The 15,544-nt window shown below is 32.5% G+C and overlaps 2 protein-coding genes and 1 long non-coding RNA gene across 3 annotated transcripts; 2 read left to right on the top strand and 1 right to left on the bottom strand.

Moving 5' to 3' along the window:
* Positions 1-7,681: 7,681 nt before the first annotated feature.
* On the top strand, positions 7,682-8,322 carry LOC115449713. Its single transcript, XR_005112857.1, has 2 exons — positions 7,682-7,903; positions 8,262-8,322. It is a non-coding gene; the product is annotated as an uncharacterized LOC115449713 (long non-coding RNA).
* Positions 8,323-9,334: 1,012 nt separating this feature from the next.
* On the top strand, positions 9,335-11,353 carry LOC115449701 (neuroguidin). Its single transcript, XM_030177567.2, has 2 exons — positions 9,335-9,540; positions 9,711-11,353. The coding sequence occupies exons 1-2, from the start codon at positions 9,532-9,534 to the stop codon at positions 10,596-10,598; spliced, it is 897 nt and encodes a 298-aa protein (XP_030033427.2). The 5' UTR covers positions 9,335-9,531; the 3' UTR covers positions 10,599-11,353.
* A 27-nt stretch (positions 11,354-11,380) lies between these two features.
* On the bottom strand, positions 11,381-15,364 carry LOC115449702. Its single transcript, XM_030177568.2, has 3 exons — positions 14,874-15,364; positions 12,562-12,691; positions 11,381-11,839 (listed from the first exon to the last, which is right to left on the bottom strand). The coding sequence occupies exons 1-3, from the start codon at positions 15,170-15,172 to the stop codon at positions 11,618-11,620; spliced, it is 651 nt and encodes a 216-aa protein (XP_030033428.2). The 5' UTR covers positions 15,173-15,364; the 3' UTR covers positions 11,381-11,617.
* Between the last annotated feature and the right edge of the window lie 180 nt (positions 15,365-15,544).

Raw genomic sequence — 15,544 nt, 5'->3', positions numbered from 1 at the left:
TAATTTAGATGCCCATACGATGCCGAATTAAAGCAAATAAAATGTCAAATGTTCAACTTGCCAACCTCAAAACAATGCAGGGGTATGTCACTCTCAAACAGTCACTCTATTTGTTTTGGTCTAACCTCAAATTAATTTTGTTGTAAGATACTTTCAGTTAGATGACACTGGAGAATAAGTTTTCAAAACACTAATCATGCCTTTTATCCCTATTTATAAAATAATTATGTACGTAATTAAATTAGATAAGTAAAAACATAAAACAAATGTCAGAGGCTATTTTAATTAATTAAAAAATATGCATTACTGAAAATTCCGAACGAAATACTATAAAAAATTGACTGACACATGACAGAGATTGTGGCAAGTCGTCTGACACAATTTCAAACGAGTTGCCACAATCTCTGATGATTGTTATTAAATGGTAAAATATTAAAGTTCTCTTTTTGTTGTAACATGACAACTGAAGCTTAATTTAATTTTTCCATTTTATTAATACAATTATAAACAAAACAACGCATACTTTTTAAATTTTATTCTAGTTTCCAATAAATTACATATCTATTTTCTCATAAGCATGTTAAAATATTTATTGCATTAAGTGGCAATATCGCCTTGTTTCCGTAATTTGAATTCCGGTTGAAAATTTTCAAATTTCCCATTGCAGTTTGTGTGCGATAAGTTCGATTACGATTTCCTCAATAATGAAAGAACGTTGCTTATTCAAACGGACCACCGCTGCCTTCTTACTAATTCACCCCGGGCTTTGTTATTTGTTTTGCACGCGATAAGGAACTGATAAAATATTTGGACAAAATGTCTCATGTTATCTTGGTTGTGCGATTGATGGTAAATGACATTTATATTTTTTATAAAAATAATATCGATAGTACTCATTAAAATCGTACATAATATTTACTTAGTCACCGCGATGGCGAAATCTGCGCATTTAAATAGTCTTTTTTAAAATACGTGTGGGAATCTGCATACCTTAAAATTATGCGATATTCATTTTTGATTTTAAACTATGAAAAATCTGTTGGTAGACAAGATTGTCGTTATTACGTCATCTTGGTTTAATATACTTATTTTGGTTTGACTATTGAATAAACAAATTTCAGAGCTGTATCTCTAATGGACTAATTCCTTGCATTTGTATTGTGTTATAAATACATGGCATCATTTATTATTTATTATATTTTAATAAATTATTGTATTATTTTTCAGGACCATTACATTATGTCCCTAAAGCAACTAGTTATAGGTGGAAATCCTGGCAGGACAAAAGGTTTCAAGTTTGAATTAAAGTTCTCGACAAAACTCTTAACTGAGGACAAGAATATACATAAATAATACTTGCGGTACACATATACATAAGCACTTTGAGAGCTGTTATAAATTATATATTGGTGCTTTATGTAGAACTCCATTTCCCACTTTGAATCTAGGTAAGATATTTTCCACATGTTGCGCCAAGAAATTTACAGGTGGAACTGATTCAGATACTTATATATTATATATCTCCTTAAAAGTGCTTAGACTAGATGTTGTACCCTTAGATATATCACACTGACGGCATACGATATATCACACTGATATATCAAATGCATAATGAATTCGCTGTAAATTCGCGGCGGGCGTGCAGCGAACAAGCCGTGGTGCGTAGCGTTCACGCAGGGCTCACAGTTGGCTACGCATTTGTAGACAGTTAGTAATAGAGTGAATTCAGATGAGGAAACATTTCTATTAGCTTTGTTAATTGGAAAAGTAACTAAAAAGGGATATTGCCGTGGTTACATGCCACCGTATTAAAAAGTATGTAAGTTGGGACTAAAAGTACAGGCGACAGCACAACAGCAGCCTGAGTGCTTACTAATATAATTTTATTTAATTTTTTATAATGTGTGTATAATATATGTGTGCTAAGCGAATTTGGCACACGGAAAAAAGTTGCAATAATATAAGATAGGCTGGGTGCTTTTTATCCCTGGATAGTATTTTAATTGTGAATCTGAGTATAAAATAAGACAGTGCTATGCATCGATACTGTTAGTTTAGGTATTTTTCTAGCGGGAAGGGCTTTTAACGTGCGTGACACTACGAGAAAATCTTCTCTAAAGATCTCGGCTTTCACTTTTCTGTCCGTTCATGTCTCTCATATCGAATTATGTTACAGAACATTATACACCGGATATTCATTTCATGAAAACATGGATTTAATGGCCGAAAGAAACATATCTCACCGGTAATGCTATATACATATCTTACTTAAAGTCACAGATTACTTAGAGATGCTACGCTTCTTAAAGTTATAAAAATGTTTACATAAACTTTTTAAAATTTAGGATGTTAATTTTGACAAATCACACTAATGATGAGGCTAAGGTATAATCGTTATTGAACGTATTCGATTATCGATTACCATTTTTATAAAACTTGATATCGATAGTTGCATAATTATTTGGTATGTTCAGATGATATAAATATTTTTTATTGAATTATCTATTTATTATTGGTAAGCCATTTCCATTTATGTTTTTAAACCCTACACCACTTGCAGTTATCATTGTGTTAACTATTTAAATCGTGAAAACATTAGATATATTAATTATAGATTATTTTACCAATAAATGTGATAAATTACAAACAACTCGAATATTTGCAAAAATAATATAATTAAATCTAAATGCAAATTTTTATATTATCGATTTATTTTATTTCAATGGCGATTTGCGATAGTCCGTGATTGTTCATTATGATAATGAGTGGCACTTCAAAATAAAATATGATATTACCTGTAGTAAATTTTACCGAAAAAATACGAAACTTCATGTGAAGGAACTGTCAAAATTATCATCCTATATTTGATAACGTATAGTTACTAATTAGAATTGGGTAGGACATGACATGAAAACGAGTTTGTAAGAGTAGCCTCATTTTAACATTGAGCCGGTACAATGTCCTACTTCAAATTAGGCGAGGCGTACTGAGGCGAGGCGCTTTAATGTGCGCCTTACAGTATTTTGTAATGATAACACTCAAAATACTTTCCTCTGACTCGCGACTCGAAACGCAGTACCATAATGGTCATTGTAAAATAACGTCCTATTGTAATTGTCTACCTCTCTGTCCTCGTCCTATAGTTAACCACGGAGAATGAGTAACGCGACTGCCGCGACATAAAGTTTAAAGTAGTACAATATATAATTTTGAGCCACTCTTCCTTTTTGACGTTATGTACGGGACAAATGTACCGCTTCTTATATGTCCTACTCAACAAGTTACTTTTCCTTGCTCGAACAGTAATATTCATTAATGTTTTATTTTTCAGATATTACTAAAGTATTTTCGGACCATATCTACTGCCTTACAAGTAGGTCCCGAAGACACGCGGTATACAATACTCAAATTGGTTTATTCCAAAAAATATAAAACATTTACGAAAGCGAAGGGAAGACGATTTTCACCAGAGGAAAAAAAATTGTCATTGTCTTTATTCAAAAAAACATCCTAAATATTACAAACTTTTATGCAAGTATTTTACTCTACCATCATCAAGAACTGTAAAAAGCCAAATTAATATAATCGCAGGAATAAATCCTATAATTTTCCACTGTTGGAAATAAAGGAAAAAGATTGTTTTTGCTTTCGTCTTTTTGTCTGTGTCATATGATCCATATAAAGATACAAGAGTTTGCTTCACATTAAAAATGCTCTTTTTCTAACTACGCTTTGGTTTTTATAATAAAAGGCATAAAAAAAATATTTTAATCAGCCAATAGCATATTATTTCACAAATGGACTTAATAAGATAGAGCTAAAAATATTAATACGAACTGTCTTGGAAGATGCCATTGATGCTGGGCTTAACGTAATCAACACAACATGCGACCAGGCACCCGTTAATGTCGGTCCCATAACAGAGTTGGTTAAAGAAAGATGTAACTAAAGTTGTATATTTACGGAAAGGAAAATACTGGTAACATGACATAATACGCGTTAAAGGACAAATAACAACCCCGTTTATGAGCTGTTGCGGCTGAACATTTAACGGCAAGAGCAGAATTCCAGCAGACTGTCGTCAGTTAGTAGATTTCACACTTTTACTTAACAATTTATTTAATTCATTGAACGGGTGTAGCGATTTTTATTTATTGTAAACTAGCTTTTGCCCGCGGCTCCGCCCGCGTGATATAGTTTTTCGTTTAAATCTCTCAAAAGTTATAAAGTTCCCCCCCTTTTTGCTACAGTTTTCATTACTGCTCCGCTCCTTTTGATCATAGCGTGATGATATATAACCTATAGTCACAACGTAGTAGTAGTGATACACAACCTCGAAAATTCCTCTAGAGAATTTTCCAGGTTTGTAGGTTTCCTCACGATGTTTTCCTTCACCGTTGAAGCAAGCGATAATTCACAAAGAATATACACATAATATTTTTAGAGAAGTCAGAGGTGTGTGCCTTTGGATTTGAACCTGCGGACATTCGTCTTGGCAGTCCGTTCCACAATCAACTAGGCCAACGCCGCTTTTTTTTTTGTTCACGTATTGTTTATTATTATTTATACAGATATTTTTTTATCTTTCACGTTCATATTTAAATGGTAAAAGGTGCTGCCCTTGCTGTCCCATCTTAAAATAGAATATGTATCTACAAAAATGATTAGCAGTCTCCTAAGATTGATTTCTTGTGACTACAGTGTTTACGGTCCCTTACTAAAAGATCCTTTAAAATTACCATAAGGGCAAACGACTTTGATTTGAGTTTAAAATAGATAAATTATCAAGTCCAAGTGTGATTCTTTTACTGATGTATCCTTCATGGACAACAGCTTCAGCGTAAAATTAACATTTCAAAATGTTAAAGTGCCTTAAGGCGATACCTCAAGGTCCATTTTCATACATTTTGTTTCACCTTTAATCTGGGTAACTAAACAAGTATTGGCAAGTAAAGAATTTAAATTCACGTCTAGTTAGTGATTAGTTCTCGCAGTTGAAAGAAAAACGTAAAAATAATTAATAACCATGGATATTTCGGCCTTTAAAATTTAATATGACGACATTTTAACATTCAACTGCGAGAACTAATCACTAACTAGACGTGAATTTAAATTCTTTACTTGCCAATACTTGTTTAGTTACCCAGATTAAAGGTGAAACAAAATGTATGAAAATGGACCTTGAGGTATCGCCTTAAACAAAAATACCATTTCTTAATTTTTCTACTCTGAGTACGATTATGTATTTTTCATATTTTTTGAATACTTAATTTCAAAGAAACAAAAAAATAAAAAACCGAGAAATTCTTGATGACGTCACACATACAGTTGAATAAAGTTGTTCCTTGGTCCACCTTTCTTTTTATTAAAAAACTAAGACATTGTCATTTATCAATGTCAAAAGATAATATTATGCCGGCGCCACAGATAACAAAAATATTTGAACTCATGTGTGGCACGGGAATTTTCGTATTTGTGCAAAGTTTGTTTAAATGTTTACGTATTATCTTGTCATTCGGTATTGGTTTTACGACCACACATCAAGCGTTCAAAGTTATAGAGTTGCTTGAATGAGAACTGGTTATATATGGAAACCTAAAAGTAAAAGCCATAAAAATTTAATTTGGTCAGTGTCTGTAATAGAATACAAATACGCAAATACCCGTGCCAAACATGAGTTCAAACAAGTGTTCTAATATTTGTCTGTGTGTGGCACCGGCAAAGACGTTTTACAAATAGACGCGTCATAGACTAACAAAATTGCACATAAAACGGCGCACTATTCACTATAGCATCATGACTGTACATATAATTACAAATTGGCTCGATGAAGTCTTTTAGTTATACAGGTGTCAAATTAACGAAGGACCAGCTATACCAGGTTGATAGAGGATTAATTTATTATACAAAATATATACCTTCTGTGTCGCCTAATAATATTGCATCGTTCAGAAAATATTCAATCGTTCCTGCGTCAACCTGCTTGCTTTAGTTGATGTTTTGTTAATGTTACAACTGGTACCTACATTTCTGCAGCAATTCGCATTACTTCCTTTATATTTTATGTAACAATTATCATTTTGTATACGACTTATTTATGATTTCGTTGTTTGATCATAATGCTCATTTTGTGTTTATTGTATGTTGTAATTTAACCACCACGTTACCCATAATTAATAGTTAAGTGATGGCAATTTAAAGATAATATCATGTACACAAGTGCGAAATTATTTTGCTTTTATCGCGTTAATTGTTCGAATCTCTCCTTTTTTTTAGTACATACTCTATTTAGATCATATACCCACTGTTATGGTATATATCTAATATGTATTGGCAATTTGTATCGCATTCGCATTTCGCTGTTGATTACTACCCGGTTTCATAGACCTGTTTTAAATCAGTTCTTATTATAATTATTTAATCTTTCTTATTTAACAAATTGTTAAATTAATCTGTTTGATATCTACATAAAATATTTTTATATTATTATCATAAGTAAAACAACCTTCGCATGACGAAGAAAGTATATTTTAATGAATGCTAATCTTTATAGTTCCTTTTTCTATGGATAAGTATAATGATCATTGTAAACTTGATGTTAATTTCTTTTCCAGTGAACATTTTCAATTTTTAAAAGTAGCGTGACTTATTTGTGAAATAATTTTGTTTGGCTTAGAATAAGTTTGTTCTTGTTAATATTAGTTTCACTTGTTTGTGTAGAAAGATAATGCTAGAATCCGAATTTCCTTTTGATGAAGACAAAGATAAATAATATGGCTAGCTAGTATGTTTCAGAGTTAATTGCTGTTCTAGATTTGTAAATTTTTATGTATTTCTATATTGAATCGTATATTATTAGGCAATTTTTATAAAAAATAATAAATTCACTTTTATTTGAACATTGATACTTGATATTTATTTGATGATACATTAAAAATGATTATCGAAATACAAAAGAATTCATATATTTTTTATAAAGTTAAATCAATTGTTATAAAAATATAGTTTGACAATTGAGAATGTTTTAGCATATTATAAATATCAATGTTAATTATTATTCGTCACAGTATGTATTTTTAGACATAAAATAATTTTAAGTATATTTTATTATTTAGTATTTCGGAATTTTACAGTGTATTACAGTTTATTTTAAAGTAGTATCGTTTACTTTTCCATTGAATATAATTAATAACTAAGATCAAATTATCAGCGCTTACATAGCTTAATAGAGGTGTAATACTTTGTAAATCTAATATAGAATGTGAATATCATTAGTACTTACTATAAGCATTTTGTACTCAAAATGTTATAGCAAAAATAAAATAAAAATAATATTTTCAATATGATGTTTGTCTGATTAACGATCTTATTACTATCGAATTATTATGTATTGATAATGATAGAAGTACACTGTAAATAAGATGTCAGAAATATTATACTACGACGGCATAGCAAATACAGATCTGCTTCTAAGTATTTTAATACTTGGATTGCCGTCTTCTGCACTTTTAAAACCGTTTGCAAAATAATAAAACACAATAAACCTGAATCGTGAAACGCAACGAAAATCGCGAACGCCCTCTACCTCACAAGTATGAAGCAGCCGTAATGTCGATTGGCACAAAAACCCAACGAGTAGGCTCTCTATTTCCATATATATTATAATTCTCTTTGAAAACAATGTCATAAACGCGCCCACACAATTTAGTTACGTTATACTTCAGCGCGTACTTTTCAAAATTGGCTACATGTTATGTAATATTTTTGTTGTTAATTTAATAAATGCACAGTGCTGTTTAAGTAAAATATAGCCCTACGAACAAGCAATGGCCTGCGTTATTGTGGGGTGTAAATCTCATTCTTCTCGTAAAGAAAATGAAACTGACATCATCAGCTTCCATCGGTGAGTAAACAAAAAACCTAATATATTTGCTTAAACCCTGTACATAAGTGCAAAAAGTGTTATTAATTACACTTTATTATGCTGTAGTCATATTATAATCTGCTGTTGGCCATTCGATACAGTAATTATTAAGTATTTTTCATTTTTACCAATTTAGGTAGTCGTGTTCAATAATGTTGCGCTGCATATTCTGTCGATAACATAGATGTTAGTATATTGTAGTTTACATAAATTGCCTTTTACTTTCAATATACGGTGGTGTAGTGGTAAAAGCCACTTGGAAACCGTACGCAAAGGCTAGGGTCGAGGAAACTATCTGATTTTCATAATGTGTTTCATACAATGTGTTTCATTGCAGATTCCCCACAGATGATGCTATGAGGCAAAAATGGACCGATCGCTCGTCCCAATTGCAATTGGAAAAAACAGCACCGTGTTTGCTCTAAGCATTTCGACGAAGACTATTTTATTAACATTGAAATAAGTTATCAAACATATGTGACATGAATGATACCGCTGTGTTCTAATTTTACTGTCCCATTTTAGTAGCTTCTGTCAAGAGGTGTCTCTTGGGTATCTTTTAATCCCTAAGAAAGTTAGAAAAGAACAGAAGGTGTACTGGCTTTCTCCTAGACGAAATTCCGGCCGATTTTTGTTTGCTACTTACAGCGGTTTTCATTCCTTCCGAAATTTCTAACATTTTCTTAATTTAATAATCTAAATGCTAAACCATTTTTGTGTGAATGACATTTCGGAAGGCATGGAAACTGCTGTAAATAGCAAATGAAAATTGGACAAAATTTAGTTCGAAGAAAGGCGGTAGTTCTATAGTTTGTTGTAATTTAACAGCTTCTTAACGAGTGCTTTTATATACCCAGACCTCATTTGGTACTTGAATACCAAATCAGGGTTTTGATATCTTTTTTTTAACCTGTATTTAAAATAGCAATTTGCAACAGTTTGTAGTTGACTGACCGAAAAGTGTTTTTTTTAGCAGGTCTGTGAATTTACCTTAGCCTATAGACAAAGCATCTATCGATATCGATAAAATGTCAGAAGGGATCGCAACACAATTAAATTTCTTGCTGTCTAAGACGAGAGTACACTCAAATGTCATAGTGTTACTTCTATGCTTGTCATTGTTCTGAGATGTAAGGCCAAATCTACACCTACTTTGTTTTTGCTAATTGTGCTCCACTTAGCGCGTCGGCTTGGTGCGGCCCGCCTCTAGAGTGCAATACTTCATATAAAATGTACATGAAAGTGATGTCAGACGATTTTATTTTATTTTTCGGTGCACCCTAATGTACCCGAGCATATTACGATTATGCTTTCATAATCTAAAACTCTTTGAGTTAAGGATGCCTACCTATAGAACTATTTAAATTGATCTTTATTTAGCCGATTGTGTGGAACGTAGTTTATAATATTAGGACTGGCAACATTTTTATTTATTTCAGAAAAAAGCGCGTCGTCGGTCGTGATGACTGTTTTTTGCTACTTGCTTCAGTTCAATTCGAGATTTTCGGCTTCCATTTCATTATTAAGGAAGCATAAATAACCCGGTGATTTTACGTAAAAGTATATTTTAAATTTGCTATTTCATATAGCCTAAGTTAGTAAGCAACATGGTTCAGGTAAATTGTTTTGGTTTCTTTATGTCAATCGACCCATGTGATTCTTGTTTTTTTTACTGCCCATACTTCCTGATTTCAATAAATTAAAATGCTAAAAGTAATAAAGACCATAAATATATATTACAAAATGAACGTATCTTATGAAAGATGACGTTTTATATTTGTTTTAGGCTACAGATGAAATGGAACAACCGGATCTGCCCCAAGCTGTAAAACTACTAAAGGAGATGAATATGAATGTACAACAGGTCTCACAGCTGGTCGACGGTATGCTTGTGCGTGTAAAAAGCGGGGAAATATCAACTGATAAAGGTCTTAGTTTCCTTGAAATGAAATATCAAATGCTTCTTAGCTATCTAATAAATTTAACATATATTGTACTAAGGAAATGTTCGGGAGAAAAAATTGAATCGGATCCATCTATTGATAGACTTATTGAAATAAGAACAGTGCTCGAAAAAATTCGTCCTATAGATTCAAAACTTAAATATCAAATTGACAAACTTGTGAAAACAGCAGTTGTAGGTGCAACATCAGAGGATGACCCACAGACATATCATGCAAATCCTGCAAACTTGATGAGCAAACTAGATAATTCTGAGGCAGAAACGAGTGAAGAGTCAGATGAGGGAGACAACAAGAAAGAAACATCAAAGTCAAACATTTATATTCCTCCAAAATTAGCAGCAGTACACTTTGATGAAACAACATCAAAAGTGGATAGTGATAAGAAAAATAAAGAAAAGTCTAGGAGGCAGTTCCTTAACTCTAGTGTAATGCGAGAACTCCGAGATGAATACTCAGAGGCTCCATTAGAGGTAACCACAGGAAACTATGTCAAACAATCAATATCTAAGTTTGAACAGGAGAAGACTGAGTATGAAGAAAATTATCTGACCCGCTTGCCTGTAACTAAAGGAGAGAAGAACAGAAGAAAGCAATTGACCACAGTAGGAGTATTGGCAGACGAGATCACAGGCAGTAGTGGACGGTTAGCACGTAAACACAAAATGAAATCAAAGAAGGGTAAAAGTTTTAAAAGAAGGCGTACTCATTAAATTTCACAACTTTTGTAGATTGTTGATACATTCAATAAGAGACTTGTGTGGCATTTTAACAATCTTTGACTGAGTTTCCTTAAATGTTGATATTGTTATTTTTATATTGGACTTTTTCTGTTTTCATAAGTGACCTTTTAAATTTGTTTTAAATGTACAGATTTTTTTCTTTCAGATTGAAATGAAATCCTTATTGGTATCAGTTTTATCAGAAAATTTATTGTACATCAATGTAAAATAGTATAAAAGTCACACAGTACTTTAGGTCACAGGGTGAATAGTCTGAAATAATTCTGTTTCAAATGATTCATAAATTTTAAAATGTCATAGTTATATTAAAAATTTCAAACCTTGTTTTAGCACAAGTATATTAAGTATACACATGGCAAAATGAATTTAAAATAATGGTTGTGCTAAACCTACATGTAAATAAATGAAATGATTAATTTAGTCTGCAGCATGCGTCCAGTCAGGTGCTAAATTAATCAGATAATCAGATCAATGTGTTTAATAACTATGCTGCTAGTAGTAGCAGCATAGAATTCCACTAAAATCTGTTGCTGTACCTATATGTTAAGTTTATAAATTTGTTGCAAATGTAAATGTTTTATACAATACTCATTACAGTGGCATTTGTGTTATTCTTTCATAACAATTGTATGACACTATGTAATGTTACATTCTTACAAATATTTCCCAGCTGTCAATAATAAAATTTTAATATGAGACAATTTATAATATGCTGTTGAGGAAAACACTTAATAGTAAATTAAAACATTTTGTTGTTGTAAGACCATCAATATATTTTTGAATGAAATAGTGGTGAAACAATAATAAAATAATAACAATAAAATTGAAACTTTAGTTAAATATTATTTCAATTTTTTCAATATGTATGTTTTTTTCAATATTTGTTACATTATTTGCCAATTTTGTTATTTTACTACTTTGGATTTTTGTTTGTGCCTTTTTTATATTACGAAATAATAAGTAACTCAAAAAGTTATCTGTATGGTATTTTAATTGCTGTCTAATCTGGTGTTAATCCTGGGAAAATCTTGCAAACAAGTTGCGGGGTTGAATGATTGATAACGGAAAAGTCGCATTTGTCGGATGTGACCAATAGGAGTGTGAGTATCCATACACTGGTAGTCGCCAGGCGGCGGTGCCGTGCCGCCGCTGTGTGTCAGATCTGAGCGGATAACTCTATTCAGTAACCACGTCGGCGACGCCATAGTCAACTAGAAGCCACAAAACATGTATATTTTTTATTGATTTTATGACTGCTCTTACAAATAAACCATACTGTATAATCTTGCTATTGACCTAGGGGTTGAAGAACAATATTCACAAAAAATATAAGTAAGTCACTGAATAATTCTGCAACAATGGGAACTATTGACCACATAGGTTTTCTATGATAAAGCATTTTCAAAAACCCGCGCGATTTGAATATGAAAAAACTTAATGATATTATGCTAACTTTTGCGTAGGTGCAAATAAATGCACCTCCCTATAAATAATCTTGGTGGCGCCCATGAACGTAGTACATGATACCTAAAATAATTTATATTCGTCTGCATTTCAAAAACTAGACAATTACCTTTCACATTTATACCTACAGTATCTACAAGACAGAGTATTTTGACTTATAGGAGATTAAAATTGTCCCCTTTAAATAATTTCCAGGAAGAAAACCTGAATCGATATTTCGTTCCACACATACCTACGCCTATTTATTGTAGTTTGCATCCTGATGGTTTAACACTCATGACCAAAAACAGAAGATTACCATTTTTGAATAGGCTACCTAATTTTCATGATATAATAAAGAGTGGTCATCATTTCAGATATCTTTTAAGAAGTTGCTAACTACCCAATCTGTTTCCTCAACAAGACTATCACTAAAAGACTAGACTCAGTGCGATATTTTTCTCCTAGTAGGTGCTTCAACATAACATACTGGTTTGGTAACAGATGGAAATGGATTTCTGTAGTCATCTTGTTGAGTAGACAAGTAATCCATTATACCAAAATCCGGAGGTAATTGTGCCAAGTCCGCATTCTTCATCAACTTATTTCGTCCTGGTGTGCTAAAAATAACGTACCCAGTCAATAATAATTATAGGCTATGTCCTAAATATTTTAGTATTTGGTTTTATAATTTCTATCTACTTATATCCAGTAGCATTACGAGATGGCGAATGGGGCAATCACACAGAGCCTGGCCCTTGTAAGAGGCACAGAAAAAACGTTACCCTCCTTGCGCATTCAGGTAAAATAGCGTCGCAAAGCTTTGGACAAAGCCTGTCCCCCGAGAACGGATTTGAGCCGCTGACCAAAAAATATTATCAAATAAATTGCAGAGCGATATCGTCCTCTGGGTCCGTTTAAACTGTGAATGTATTGTAAATCTAATTTTGCATAACTAATGTATTCGGATAATTGACCGTCCGATCGACATAGCGTCTCCTGGCCGTTTGCATAAAATGCCTGATGGTCGGCATATTGGTATCCATGTGGAGGTTACGGTTGCGAATGTACCAAGAGCACGTCATAAGAATTTGTTTTGCAAGACCTGCAGACGCTGAAATCTAGTAGGCGCGTATGTCATTATCGGCCTTATACGCGTGGTAAAGATCCGAATCTTGTTGCGGATGTCAATAAGTAGATGAAATTAAAATAGTGTAGGTGAGCAGCCCTACCGCGTATTTGTACGTAAATACGCGGCTGTAGGTAATTATTTCAAGGATAGAGCAGTCTCAATACTTGATAGATAACATTACTGTTGTAAGGGCATTGAGTAAGGGTCTTTACAGATCCCCGAAATACGGAATATACTTAATGATAATATTAATTAGCACCACAAAAAGTGTCCTTTCAAAATGTTACACGGCTACATGTAAGTACATAAGGTCAGGTGGGGCAAGTGCGCCGACGGGGTAAGTGCACCTGCCCTAAAAAAATCGAAAACTATTGATGTTATACAATTACCGCAATCTTATATCAATGCTACTAACTGAAATACGGTTCCACTAAAAAACACAAATGGCTCTGTTCATTTTAATACGATTTATTCGCCATTTTATTTTAAGTGTCATTTAGACCAGTAAACAGAGATGACCACGTGAAAGATAACATCAAATATTTCAAGATATGTAACATATTTCTGTAAGCCAGTAAAGTGAGTACATAGTTTAAACCTTTTATTTTAACTTCCTACCTGAATTTTATTTATATATACTAAAATAAAGGTTTTTTAGCAATGCGAAAAAATGTACCTCAAAATTGTCGAGTAGGGCAAGTGCGCCACAGTTACTAGTCGTATGGCGCACTTGCCCCTGAACCATATATCACCAACCTTTTTTGAGAATATGTTTTACTAATATGAATTATTATTATTAAAATGTTATACTTAGCATAATTTTAGTACTCAAGGTATTTTGTTTAAAGCCGGCTTAAATAAAAGGGCGTATTAGTTAATTCGTCGTATATTTGTTTGTTTTAGATCGTTCGTTTTTACAAAAGAAAAACTGAAATATTTTGGTCTAGAGTAACTTTACGTGAAGAGGTTGCAACTGTTCGATCAGGCACGTTATCTGATTCTAATGCAGCTAAAACATATCAAATGTCATAAGGTCATATTCTAAGTAATTGAGTTATAATGCATTAAAATTGTTAATTCCTACATTTTTATATGTTTATTTTTTTAGTTTTTAGAAATAAAATGGATTTCATATTAAGGCTACCATTTTTTTATTATTTTTTTAAATATAGCAAAAAAATGTGTAAAATGTTTTGAAGCCCTGATGTACAAATATATGGCGCACTTGCCCCGAATTTGATTTAACAGCCATAGTTTGTTATAATATTGAGTGATTAAAATTTATCTAAGAGCAATGCGGGTAAAACTTATTTCTCTATGGACTAAAGTGAGTGTTTTCTTTATAATGTTTCATATTGGCGTTTTTTTTTACACAGGCGCACTTACCCCATTTCCGGAGGCAAGTGCGCCTACTACCATTTTTTTTTATTTTGAGCAAAATAATATTAATTTATTGTCTGATTGCCTTGAATGACTATAGGTCGTTATCACAAAATATCAAATATTCTTAAATTAATAAAATTACATTCTTAAGTCAGCACAAAAAGAAATTATTTTGCATTGAATCCAGCTATGAAAATTTTATGGCGCACTTTCCCCTACTGACCTTAGTTGATGTTGCTTATCGAATTCCGGGAGAAGTGTTTTGGAAATACGTTTTAAAAACTTACTCCGTACACGGATAGGATGTAAAATTTACTAGCGGTTTAAAAGAATATACAGGATCTGTCCTGGTGAATACTTCAGCAAGCATGTGGCGAGTTTCCGTCACTTTCACTCCTTGGTCCTCATTACCCCAACGGACATATGTGCTCAAATGGTTACTTAATTTGTCCCTGTATACATAATTATCTTTCTTCTCAGCATGGTTAGCAAAGTCCCAATTCTCTACTTTAACATGTGAGCCATATGTGTTCTTAGAAAATAAAATCTGTTGAGGTTTTTTTGCCATTGGATTTTTAGTCCTCATTTCGGTACCAACTAAAGGTTTCCCTTCTTAATTCGCTTTTATAAGAAAGCTTAAAAATATCACGAAATTGTATAAGCTCGATATCAAACTCGATATTGTAATAATATTAGACCAGTAATTAAATTCAATTATGTATTTGATTCGTTGTTGACAAATAAAAAATCGGTTGCGCAAAGAGAATTATAATATACTTATGTGGAAACACGTAGTATTTGTATTCTCTTTGGTGGAAACGGTTTTCCCGAATTCCAGTACTATATATTAGTCTATGGAAACGGTTACGTTTGAGTCAAATTGAGGTATGCGCATAGAGAGGTGTGCGTCTTATAAAATTATCTTTGCCCACAATGGTTTCGTTCCTCAAATGCTTCT

The sequence above is a fragment of the Manduca sexta genome, chromosome 23, assembly GCF_014839805.1.
Source record: "Manduca sexta isolate Smith_Timp_Sample1 chromosome 23, JHU_Msex_v1.0, whole genome shotgun sequence".
Classification (NCBI taxonomy): Eukaryota; Metazoa; Arthropoda; class Insecta; order Lepidoptera; family Sphingidae; genus Manduca; species Manduca sexta.
The sequence above is the reverse complement of the archived record's forward strand: the minus strand, read 5'-3'. Positions and strand labels throughout refer to the sequence as shown.